At 41.7% G+C, this 13,366-nt stretch overlaps 1 protein-coding gene and 1 long non-coding RNA gene across 3 annotated transcripts; one reads left to right on the top strand and one right to left on the bottom strand.

Moving 5' to 3' along the window:
• LOC306777284 lies at window positions 1-2,878 on the top strand. The gene is made up of 2 exons (XR_013771975.1): window positions 1-152; window positions 1,556-2,878. It is a non-coding gene; the product is annotated as an uncharacterized lncRNA (long non-coding RNA).
• Window positions 2,879-3,415: 537 nt separating this feature from the next.
• Window positions 3,416-12,719, bottom strand: LOC306777277 (vesicular integral-membrane protein VIP36-like). 2 transcript variants are annotated; one of them, XM_079268328.1, is made up of 8 exons: window positions 12,511-12,719; window positions 9,806-9,924; window positions 9,295-9,412; window positions 8,593-8,675; window positions 7,598-7,759; window positions 7,320-7,434; window positions 6,944-7,063; window positions 3,416-6,554 (listed from the first exon to the last, which is right to left on the bottom strand). In XM_079268328.1, exons 1-8 carry the CDS (start codon window positions 12,644-12,646, stop codon window positions 6,394-6,396), a joined length of 1,014 nt encoding a protein of 337 aa, XP_079124454.1. In that variant the 5' UTR covers window positions 12,647-12,719; the 3' UTR covers window positions 3,416-6,393. The 2 variants fall into 2 exon arrangements, with proteins under 2 accessions (XP_079124454.1, XP_079124455.1); XM_079268329.1 differs by lacking the exon at window positions 8,593-8,675 and adding an exon at window positions 8,456-8,535.
• Between the last annotated feature and the right edge of the window lie 647 nt (window positions 12,720-13,366).

The following is a 13,366-nucleotide window of genomic DNA, read 5'->3' as shown; positions in this document are numbered from 1 at the left end:
GAGGAAGGCTGTTCTTCTCTGGGCTCAGCTCTGAAGTCAAACCCCTCCCATCTGAGAGAACTGGATCTGAGAGGAAACAACCTGAAGGATTCAGACGTGAAGCTGCTGTCTGATCTTAAGAAGAGTCCACATTGTACACTGGAGACTCTGAGGTCAGTAGAGGGTTGGAGTCAGTCCATGCTGGTTTCAGCAGTATTGTACCAAACACAGATCCACAGGCTTCAGGATTGGACGAGAGAGAGAGAGCAGTCAGCCAATCAGACGAGTCAGAAGCTTGTTGTGATTGTGTGTTTGAGTCGATGTGTTGTTCACGTCTACAGGAAGTGAAGCTTGTTAACAGCTGACGGCATCATCAGATGTTTAGAGACAGTGGTCCTCATTCATCAAGCTATCAAACTATTGATCAGTTCATCTTTGTCACAGCTCTGAGATCAGTCTGACTGAAGCCTGCACATCACTGCTCTCACTTCATAGAACCAGCGTTACATGCAGCCAATCATCAATCATGGCTGAAATAACCACTAGTGCTGCTTTGTACACGTTGAGGAAGTCCCAGATATCTGAAACCAAACTCCATCATGTGTGGTTCATGACATCATCTGGAGGCTGTATTCACTGTATCTATCCAGACACTCGTCGGCTGCTTTACTACAGCTGTATGAACCCAAAACAAACAGATTCAGCTGTGATTTAAGTTCAACAAACATTCAAAGGATGCTGAAATAACGATGTGATGATGTTGATTTGTAAAAAGTCTGAATTCATGCTTTGTCAGGTCTGTCCACAAGATGACAAGCAAACAACTGTTAAAATGGTTGTTTTCTGAATGGAGTCTGGATCAATAGATGCTATGCTATGCTAACATCGTAGCTGCTCCATCATCTCGGTGTAAATAGGTCAGCGTGGTTATTGTTTGTACCGTAGACAGTCTGTGGTTCATACTCATACATTCATACACATCGTCTGGTCTCTGTATGAGGTATCGTAGAGCTCTGGGTGAACACAGACGGATTCAATATGTTTATCCTCCATTTCTGATTCAACAGCGTCAGGACGTCAGCGATGAAGGAGGAGAATCTCAACGCTGAACGGCTTTAACGACACAGCCTCACGTGCATCTCTTACTCCATTGGAAATATTTAAATTTGCATCGCGTCTTTCGCCTCATTGGCTCAAATGTACGTCTATTAGTGACTTTGCATTTACTTTGTATGTAATCGCGTCACTGAAACATCAGCTTGGCGTTTGTTGTGAACGCAGCATAACAGGGTTGAATCCATCTTTACAGTGAGCAGTGAACACCTCTCTGGTTCTGCAGTCATGATGCGTTCAGGACTCTCAGCACTTTATTTCAGTGGAACCTGCAGAGTCAACAGACTGGAGGCCCAACGTGTCTGCAGGTGTGTGAGCTTGGAGCTCAGTGTAGGTTAACATGAGAGCTGAGAGGAAGCTGCTCTTTCTACTGGATGTGCTGCGTCACTGACTGACGGCTGATGAAGGGAGTCTCTGTAAACACTCGTTCATCTCTTCTCTTGTCTTCTTCTTCTCTCATCAGATGGTAGTGATCTCTGTCAGCTGAGTCCTGATGATCCAGAGAGCATCTGGAGACTGGAGACTGCTCCATCACCTCCACCTTTTGAAATTCAGATAATTTTTGTTAGGGTTCATATTTGTTGTCTGCCGCTTCAGCTCAAACTCCCGTGAGCTGGAATGAGGTAGAAAAATGAAACTTGGAACAATAACTGGAAATGATGTCCATGTGCTTCTCAAGACATAGAACTCCGATCGGCCACATGGTGGCGCTGTAATTAACGTCACAAAATGTGATTTTTGAAAAGCCACGCCCCTCACACCAGAAGTCATTGACTGGATATTTGATTTGTTTCATGATAATGTTCAACCACATTTGTAAAACTATTGTGAAAACGCTCAACAGGGGCACCACCAGTAGTAATGATGTGCACGCTGCTTTCAGCTATTTTAAGTACGTAGTAAAGTTAAACTGTCACTAAAATTCAGTTGAAATACGTTCACTATACAGTGTATAGTATGGTGAACGTATTCTACCATCATTTTGAACAGAATTCAGCTGTGTTCACAGAGTCACAGGGTTAAAGAACTCCTACTCACAAAAAGAGGTTTTATTGTGAGCAGCAGGAGACTTGACTCTGTAATGTTGGTGTAGCCCCGCCCACCTATCAACTCGTATAAAAGCACCGCCTACTGACCAATCAGAGCTCAGTACGTGGATCGTTAGGAAATATTGAACCAATAAGAAGAAGTTAAGTCATAAAAGTAACACAGTTCAAACTGCTGAATGCAGAAAGAACAGCTGGCAATAAATCACAGACTGTGAATGATGACATGAACAGATTCACAACATCACTGTCTCATCTAGAGCACAACATCTACTACATGTGTGTATTCTGCTACGTTAATGTGCTGCAGATGTATTCTGATGACATGAATGACGATATTTGAGTCTTATTCTTTCAGTTGTAACCCCGGCGCTGTGAAACAGACTTGGCTTGTTTTCTTTCGTTCTATTTCAGACTCATGAAGTCTTGATGCATTTAAGTTTTATTCTACTCTGTTGGCCAGCATTCGTTGGGTTTTAAAGAAGAGCTTCTCTTGTATTTTGAAGGTTGTTCAAAATGAATGCAGAAAAACCTGATTGACTATTTTATTCCACATTTTTATTTCTATTTTGAAATAATATCATGGTCATAAAGTCACAAAAGCTTTTTTGATTTTGATGATCAGGGGGTGTTCAGATGGTAGGCGCATTGTGTACTATTTAGGTCTATACTGTATTGTTTTGGGGAATTTATACTCTGAATAAATTGGAAAATGAATAAAGAGTTATAAATTAAAAACATCTAACATTTGTTTGATCAGCTGGGAATGAAAATATGAATGCCAATAACATGCAGAGTGTTTGGTTGGTGTTTCAATAATAATACATACAGATACATAATCTGGATTAAATCTCAGCCAGAGGGTCATGAGAGGATCTTCAGACTGTGGGACACACACACACGCACGCACGCACGCACGCACGCACGCACACGTTTCACCATGTCACCATCTTGTGGTTAAAAAAGACAGAACGTCATCGATAATCTCAATTTGTGCGATGATAAAAATATTATGTGAATACTGTAACAAAAGTTGAAATGAAGTCCATGAAATATGTCAAGCTTTGTATAATAGTAATAATAATAATAACAGTTAATTATACTGAATTTGTAGCATTAAAAGTGACTAAACAGAATTATTGTTAATATCAAGAATAACAAGATATTGCATTATTTCTGATGAATGATATTGAATTCAAGAAAAACATCTGTGGACAGGATAACAATACAGTAATTTACCGTTAAATGCTTTTAAATGAGACAACTCACATGGAACATATTTATTTACGTGAACACAAATCATAAATCTCACATTATTTCCCTCATAGAGGAAAAGGAGAGCTCGTGAAAGGAGACAGATCTAATCCACCAAACCACTTGACACACAGCAGCAGCTGAAGCACAAATGAAACATAATTAAACTCACAAAACGATCCTGAGCTCAGCAGTCTGAAGACTCATAAATCAGGTCACTTGTTTTTGATATTTCCCATGAAGACAATACTACAGGTCATTAAATATATGAATACAACAGTCATGTGTCCACCAATCACCTTGAACTAGACACCAACACGAGTCAACACGCTGATTAAACAACTGAAGAATATTAATGTTAATATATAAATAACAACAACACCAATAGTCCTACTGCAAACATGGATAGAGCACTTTTTAGAGGAGTGGGCGGGGCCTAAACAGCTGGAAAAATCACTCCATAATGAAGCAGATTTGTAAAAAATAAAATAATTAATGCGTTTTCTGCAAAATGATCAGCAAACAATTTAAAAAAATGCTTGTTTTCTGAATAGAGTTGTTATTGATCAGGGCTATGCTATGCTAACAGTGTAGCTGCTACACCAACACTCAAAATAACTCGTTATTGTTTATACACATTTATATACATTGAGTTTCATCTGTTAGCTACTAGAGTGGGTTGTTACGTATTTACTTTCAACCACCGGTGAAAACAAAGAAATAAACATTGTTCAACTAATGTGAATTAATACTTACTGTAGTATTTTCATTATGCTGTATATTTATACTGCAATACACTTCAGAGGAAAACAAGTTATTTATCTGACAGCTATGTGCAGACGTCATGTGATCTTATGAAATATTACATTGTTTTTGATAAACCCAACAGCTACATCAGAACACTGTTTACGTCATATTATGGTAATAAAAACCCATAAATATAACTTGTATTAGTTGCAGCACTTTAAAAAGGGGGCTCTCATCATCCTGACTTCTGATTTTGTCACTGAGGTATTTGTACCTGATAATACTTCAATAATCCAGTGTCTGTCATCATGAAAACAATTCACATTCAAATGGTTTCTTCATTTATTTTAATACATTATTTCTGCTGAGACGAGCTGTTTTAAGTCCCATCACCAAAAACAACCGACGTGGCAGAAAACAAATACAGAACGGCCTGAAGAACGCTGACTCAAGCTAAAAGAGTACGCTGCATTTCACCAACAATGAAAGCACAAGTGTGCCATAAAATCCTTACATTTACTTTTAGCATTTCTGAACCAAACGGGAACATTGTGGAAATAGAAGAACGAAACAACCCAAACACACTTAGAAAAACAACAAAGGCATATTCTGGATAAAAACGCTGCTCGAAAGACCCCAAAGAGAAAAGAAATAAAGAAGCATCAAACAATTCATATATATATATATTTATTAAGGAGAAGTTGTGCTCGTTAGTAAGAGCTTCACGAGTCGGCGTTCATATTTAACTGGTTTTAATCGATATATAATTACGTGACGGGAATTTGTTAAATTGATCCGTTTGCAGATCAATGCAGATTCACAACCTCTGTAACTCTGACGTCACAGTCTGTGAAGCGCTACACTCTCTGGCCATGTGGTGTCTGAGATTTACTCAGTTCAACTAAACAACCAGAGGATCTTTCAGGGCTGAGCAGAGGTGATGAATCACACAGATCCAGACGCATCACGACCTGAACTCATGAACTATAATGTGATCTGCTGTGTGATGTAGCGCCTCGGCTCCTTGCGCCCCAACGTCAATGTTTCATTTCATGAAACTATATGAAAACTACTTTGATGATGAATTATCATTAAATCGATCATCATCTGGTTCCAGCTACTCGAATGTGAATATTTTTCTCTGAGATGCAACGAAACCTCCGTCAGTTCGACAAAACAAGCACTTGGGTTCTTTGTACCGTATATATGTATATTTATATTTTATAATTTCTTGACATTTTCTGGACCAAATCATGAAGTGAGAAGCAGACGGTGGTCGGTTGCAGCAGTGGTGGTCTGTCTGTGCTCAGAGGTGACCTGAGTGAATAAACAGAAGAACTGTAGCATGAACAGAGAGCGTGAACACGGCGGAGACCAAGAACACAAAGATCTAACTCCATGAGTAGAACATAAGGGACAAAGACATCATAGCGCCCACGTGTGACTCAGGTGGTTCAATGAGAAACTCAGCTTCATGAGAATACGTCATTTAAAATCCTACAGAGCAAAGCATTCATTCTGTTCTATCGGCCATGTCTTACAGCAGAGCAGCAACTTGAATCCATTCTGTCATTTTAAAGTCACTGACAGACCAAATTGTGTTTTTTTTAAATGTCAAAATGAGAGCGACGGTAACACAGAAAGAGAAACAAACGTGTTTGGGAGGCGGCGATGGAGACCACAGGGGACGCAAACCCCCCAAAAAACAAGGCGGCCTGCAGCGACAAGTTCTATCATCATTTTCTTGGAGAAACGCTACGTTAGCCAATCACGTAACCGACAATCAGACCTGAAGACGCAACAGGAAGAAGTTATGTTTCACGTGTAGTCACTCAATAAGGCCTCCAGCTCAACGCGTCACACGCTAACGTGGACGTTTCCTGTTCCCACGACCTTTTCATCCGATGTTGTGTGTGAAGGTAAAACAGCCGAATTCACCATGTTGTAGCGTCACGTCTGCAGCAGAGGAACCAATAGAAACTCTTTAAAGTTTGTTTCGGACAGCAGGTCTATACTCTGACCCTGGAACTAAAGAAAACATGGAGGACAAAGACAGCATCATGACGGGCGCCACTAGTTCTTTGCACCTTCTCACCGACGTCACAAGTTACCACATCTCGCTCCACAACGCAGTGCTTCAAAAGATAGAAACATTTTGTACAATCTTCAGGAAAGAATTCACATTGAATGTGCCGTCGTCTGGAAACACTTCGTTCCCCGACAAACACCTCTCTGGGTGAGGTTCTCCTCTCCTCTAGTAGAACCTCTTGTTCCTCTCCTGTCTCTTCTGGAAAACCACGGCTCCCACCACGGCGCACACCACGATGCCCAGCAGAGCGCACAGCAGGAGCAGGAAGACCTTCCAGCCGGTGAGCGGCGTGCCGCGGAAGTTTCCGGTGGGATCGTCGATGTTGTCTACGAAGGACAAAAAGAAGAGTCCGTGTTCATTTTCATGTTCAATTCAGAAATGCTGCTCGTCTTCTTCTTTTAAATAAGTCCCAGAAACGTGTTTCAAAGAGTGTAATGAGCAGAAACATGATAATGAAACCTCGTACCAACATGAACTAAGATTCCTCCTTGTTGTTTCCTTCACTAACTTCTATCATTGTTTCCTGGTTGAGGCGCTGTGTTTTAAAGGGACAGTGCAGATGTTTCTACAGACAGCAGCACCAGCAAAGTACTGCTGTGGCCGCACGTTAGACACCTACAAATACCAACATCTGTTCAAGAGTACGCTATATTTACAACGTTTTCACTTCTGTATTTTGCTGTCAGAGAGAGAAGATCGGGGAACTTGAATCGACCTTTAGGGGACTTGAGGAGGCTGACGCTGGGCTCGATCTTGGTCCAGTCCAGGTTCTCCTCCTCGGGGGTGTGTTCCACCATCAGCTGGTAGAGCTTCATCGAGATGATGTCGTGGTTATCTGGAAAATAACAAACGATCGGTTTAGAAAATCGATATAAATGTCGAGACTTTATCATCTCAGATCATATTCAAGTGAATGTCTTTGTGAGTTTCTACTCGTAAATGTAAGAATGTACTCTCCTCCCCGAGCTCTTCATATAGATCGTGTTTTACCTACAATGGCCCTCAACAAACCTCTGCTTCAGAACTTCAGCCGTGGATATCATGACTTCTCTACTTCGGTTGTTCGTTGGTGTGCGAGTGTGTAAACTCACCAGACAGATCTCCCGTAGCTGCCGAGGCACCGAAGAAATATCCGGTAGGAAGACGAACGCCTCCGATGTCGATGCACTCCTTCCATTCGTTCTTGTCCTCCACATCAATCATCACCTGCAGGACAAAGACGGGACGTAAGAGACTTAAAGCTGCTGAGAATAGTCAGGAAAATGCTCCTTATGTGGAAAAAGGAGAAGCTGTCCTCGTTTGTGTCTGGATCACATGTTCTTGATTGGACTAAAGGAAGAGGAGCTCCTCATCGAGTGTCTCTACGTACCGTGAGTCTTCCTTTGGAGTAGCGGATGGCGAGGTACGTGTCGTGCTCTCGGTTCCGGATCTCAGCCGAGCAGCCTCCGAGCTCCGACGAGCGGCCGTCTTTGCCGTGGTCGTAGTTCACCGAGCCGTTGTTCACCATGGCCGAGATGAACGGGAAGGAGCGCTGGAGACGGGGAGCAAAGAGTCAACGCGTGTGGAAATAAAAGGCATCGTATGAACTCTTGAATGAAGAAGATGCACAAATGAATACAGGAAACAAAATATAAGAAGCCCACATGATACATGTCAGGACACACACACACACACACACACACACACACACAGCAGGCTTTTTAAAGTCATATCTGAAGTTTTGGACGTCTGTTTGTATTTACTAAGAACAAAAACTCTGACATCACTACAATTTGACCTGACAGGTCTGAATTACTGTATTTTCTAAGTTACCAAAGAGACTTGTAATAAAGCAAACTACTTGTTCTGTCGGTATTAAGTCTCACTGTTCCTCCTACTTGACAAGCTTTGACTTGTGCATGTTAAAGTAAATCAGATGGGGATCTGTGCCGTGTGAGTGTAGATTATTAATCTGAGGATATGTCTCCCATGAGAGGTTAGACAGAACTGGACACGTTCAGCTGCAATGTGAAAGTATAAAGCATAATTCACAGGACAAAGTTCTGGTGAAACAGAAACAACCTCCTTTAAACACAATAACTTGTGTCATTAAAGTCGAGACAAACGCGTGAAAATATGGCAAATTAATTCTGAGGGGTTTGCAAATGTTAACATGCTTAAAACGTTGTGACGACATGCCGATTCAAAGTTCAAGAACAACAGCGTGCTGACGAGTAAAACCACTCACATCCGTGGCGTCATCGTTAGAGTAAGTGTCTATAAAAACAGCCAGCCCGTGGAAGAGAGCATTGTTGGAAAACACAGGCCCTGAAAAGAAACAAGCCGGTCAATCGCCTCGAGCCGCACACACACACACACACTTACATCCATCCCATGGAGGTCATTGCGGAAGGTATCCACAAACAAAGCCAGGCCAAGAAACTGATCTTGGTTTCCAAACACAGGGCCTAGGATGGAGGCAGAGATGAGGCGACACATGAGCAGACGACAAGAGACACTTTCCTGTGGTCAGCAGTGAAGCCGAGAGGGTCGACACAAACATCTGGACATGAAAGAATAAAACAGCTTTCTGATGGAGTGAGCACGATGAGCGTTCATTTTCACTTTAGATTTACTTTTCTCAGAGTTGCAGCGCTCTCACCTTTACCTCGTCATCATGCAGGTGAGCCGAGAGAACGCCGTCTCACTACATTAAGCTTTTAGTACTTCAGTAAATATGTATTACACGGTTTAGACTTTGTTCTAGAAGTTTCTTACATTGATCCGACAGAGAGCAGCCTCTTTGTTTTGATACACTTCGCTTTGCTGTAAATTATGATGTGACAGATTTCAACCAATGAGCTTCTTGAAGTCTTTTATTGTGGCGCAGCAGCGGGAAGTGCAATCCGACTTGTTTTTAATCTAAATATGACACGGGTAAGAAAAGGGGAACTGGGTCTGTGAAGAGCTGCAGGTGACAGGTGAGAATTGCATTTTGGGTAAATGCAAACTCTGACTCGTTGCTGCAAGAAGGACCAGCGTGACCTGAAGTGAGATCAAGCTGGGTGGGTTTAAGGTGAACGTTACCTGGATGAAGTCTGTCCTTCGTGTACCAGACAGCGAGGCCGTCGCCGTGGAGGTTCTTCTTTCCTGACCCATGAACTTTAAACTGCACGTGCATCTCCCAGTCCTTCAGGTAGCACGGCTGTAGACCAGAACCACAACAGGTTTCAGAGAGTATTGGATTTTATATTCCAGGACACTGTCTGAATATAATATGCAAATGTTTATCAGGTATAAAATTAAACATATTTAATTACTGGGTTGCATATTTTTCACCTTCATCCACCAAACGTTAATGTGAGGTAACATATAACCTTTTATATTGTAATTATACATTATATTCTATTAGTTTTTTGTACATATCTTCCATTCAAAGAAAGAGAAAATATAAACATGAGACTGAATGTAGGTTGATGAAGAGAGCGTGGCTTAAACATGTGCTCTCAACCAAAGGCTGGAGTAGCTTGGACTTGTGTACAAATAAACACATCAGAGTCAGACGGGGACAGCAGCCATGTTTGTAGTCTTTCCTCACCACAGTGTTCCAGATGGATCCCTGCTTGCTCTTCTCATCCGGAGTGAGTCGGACGTACGAGCTCGTCACCAACGTGCTTCCCCAGAAGTCCCACTGACTGCTGGGGCTGCTGCCGACACCTGAGAGACCAACGCGTGAGAGGACCGGACACGATCAGAGGATTCCATGTTTCATCAAGTTGTTTCTGTTTGTTGAACAGATCCGGTACATAAACCGTGCTCAGTGTCCCACCTAACAAGGCCACAGGCCGGTGCATCCCTAGTTGTGAGTCTGATCTGCAGACGCTGAATTAAACAGACACACCTCCCTCCACGTGCACTTCTAAGGACACGTCCTGACAAACACTTCCGTATGCTGAAGGCGCTCTGCACGTGTTGTCATCAACACATATTTACACGATAATGGTAGGGCTGGGCGATATGGCCTAAAAAAAAAATCTCCGATTTTTTTACAAAAAATCCGATTCACGATTTAAATCGATTTTTTCCCCCAAATTTTTTTGCAGATGACAGAAGCTGTTGAAAACTATTTTTTATTTTATTTTGTGATGATTTTCCCAAGTAGGTTGATAAAAATAAAGTGCAAACAAAACCTGAACATTGTAGAAAGGTGCCTGTAGTATACAAAAAGTATTTGGTCACTCTTTTGTTTCCCTGAATCATTTAAATATAAAATTTAATTAAACATAACATTAAATGGCATTAAATAGTAGCCTTCCATTGTAAACAACTGTGCAAATGTAACTTTTTACAGTAAGCTTTTCTAACTGAATACACTGATACAAACACAGCATGAAATAAAATGTATATGACCCTTTAACATTCACATTTTCAAAAGTGCAACATCTGATCTAACATCAACATAACATATTTTGCACAGTAAATAAGTGCATGTAAACAAAATCAAGTGCATTCACAACATAACCAACAGTATTAAACAGTAGTGCATGTTTTTTCTAAATATTTTTGCCAGGAAGACAAGCCTGTCTACTACCTCTGGCTTCAGGCATGCACGGTGGCATGTAACAATGCCCTCCCACACACTGAAAAGCCTCTCAGAGGGGGCACTTGTAGCTGGCACAGAGGTATTTCTTTGCTAAAGTACTTAGCCTTGGAAAGTTAAGTTGGTGACGCTTCTACCAGTCAAGTGGATCGGTGTCTGGGTCAACCTGCTGGACCACAGGTCAGTTGTTGCGGAGTAGAATGACATCCCCTCCAGCTCCGCAGAAATCCTTTGGCGTGTACTATTGTACAGCCGAGGCAAGGCAACGTCAGAAAAATGTTTACGGCTTGGTAGCACGTACCTGGGGTCCAAAGCTTTGAGAAGGTGAATAAACCCCGGCTTTTCCACGGTGTATATGGGCACCATATCTTTTGCGATATACATCGCGACTGCATCCGTGATGGCTTTCCACCGGGCACTCTTCTTCTCATGCGGAGTACAGTTGGTGAATGTCTCCAAAATGCTGGGTTGTTGTTGTGAGGTGGCGGCGGCGGCGGCGGCGGCGCTTGTGCTCCCGCGGTCCTGCTCCCTCCTCAGGGCAACAACACTTCTCCCACTCGGCGGCATGCCTCTGTTTGAGGTGCTGCATTAAATTTGTTGTGCTGCTTGATTTTGTAGCAATAGCTTTTAGACAGACCTTACATCGTGGTGCTGTTTGTTCTGTGTCAGATGACACGAACCCGAACCATTTCCAGACTACCGAAGACACATTCTTCCCTCTCTTATGAACGAGAGCTTCACTGCTGGCCGCCATTGTTTTCGTTTGTAAACAATGCGCGCGCACTCTACTACGGGAGCCCAACGGGGGGGAGGGGTGGGGGCGATTTTCTCGATTTTCAATAAAACACATCGCCTTAAAGCACACATTCGAATTAATCGATTAAATCGATTTATCGCCCAGCCCTAGATAATGGAATTCTTGCCTCGCCCTGAATAACTGAAACAGTTCAGCCCCCTGCAGCACAGGTGAGAGGAGTGCAGTGATAAAGCGGCTTCCGTTACAAACAACTTCCTGCTGAGAGTCACCACAGAAGCACGAGCTGCCTCGTGGATCAGAGGTCTGCAAATGTAGTCCTTAAAGGGCCACACCAGTAGCTCCTGAACTGCATATCACATATCTATAATATTGTATTTACATTTCTAAAACAAAGCAACATGCTGGGTTAGTTGTTAAATCATTTGCAAATAAACTGAAACATGCAGAAAATCTCTTTTATCATACATTCTATATGTATTCTATATTTTATTACGTATATTATTCTGTGGATGTGCAGCACTTAACTGCTTTTTGCACTGTGGTTAAATGCTAAACTGCATTTCATTGTCTCAGTACCTGTACAATGACAATAAAGCTGAATATAATCTCATCAAATCATCTCTGTATGTATAACAAAAACGTAAATTTCACATAACTGAGAATGTACAGGTGTAAAAAGGTCAAATCAAAGAGACATGCATGAGGATCTTACATATCAGGTGGTCCTTGGTTAAAGAACAACTCACAACCTCTGCATTACAATACATGCATGTTAAGCTATCTAGTTGTACAATTAGTTCGCTTGAATGAACCGTAACACGAGAGTCAGTTAGTTTAGTGAGCTAAGAAGTCGCACATGTCGCTTGATATCCTCTAAAAACACAGCGGAAGACAGAAAAGTGTAACTAGCAGCAGGTTAGCTAACGAGCTAGCTGAGCCGTGTTACCTTGGTACGGCTTCATTAACGAGTGCTCCCTCTTCAGATGCTCCGTGTTTCCGTCCGTTATATCACAGCACACCAGATACGATTGGAAAAGCAGGAAGACCAGCGGTGCGCTCAGAAATGCTCTAAAGTTCCCCATTGTTCGGTTCAAAACAGCCTCGGAAAGAAACTCTCAAAACTAATTTCCTCTTCGAAACTCCATAAATCGAGCCGGTCCCTTCTCTATTATCTTCCGGAAGGAAACAACACACGTCCGACGTTTGCTGCCGCATTTCTTAAACCGGGGGGTCATATTGTTCGCTTATTTATTTTTAAAAAAATCATTGTTTTTTCCTTTTATAAGACTAACATGTTACCAGTCGAAAAAATTGAATTGCTTTACGTATTTTAAGTGAAATAATACGGTGGAAGCATTAAGCTGTGTGTGTTTGCGCACGGAAGACTTTTGTAGACGGTGAAAATTGTACCAGCCAATCAAAGAAAAGCACATCGCAAACTAAGCCAATCAGGGAGCACTTGGTATGCGCTTGTTTTCCACTAGGGGGCGACAAAAGGCAAACAATAAAAACTGAAACAGGTTTGTGAAGTTTTCTCTGGTTCAACAGAGATACAGTAGTTTAATTAAACTGAACTAAATATAATAATAATAATAATAATAATTTCAGTGAATGAATAAAACCTGTATTGTCTCTTGGGGAATTTGATTTGAACAAGGAGCATAAAATAATATCAAAGTAAAATCAACAACCAGACATGACAACACAATTTAGAACATAAGCATCATACAAATCATCATTGGGGTAATTTATTGTTGTTTTTGTTGTTTTGTCCAGACAATGCAAATACAAAAGGTCCATTT

This window comes from Melanostigma gelatinosum (genome assembly GCF_949748355.1).
Source record: "Melanostigma gelatinosum genome assembly, chromosome: 5".
Taxonomy (NCBI): Eukaryota; Metazoa; Chordata; class Actinopteri; order Perciformes; family Zoarcidae; genus Melanostigma; species Melanostigma gelatinosum.
The sequence above is the reverse complement of the archived record's forward strand: the minus strand, read 5'-3'. Positions and strand labels throughout refer to the sequence as shown.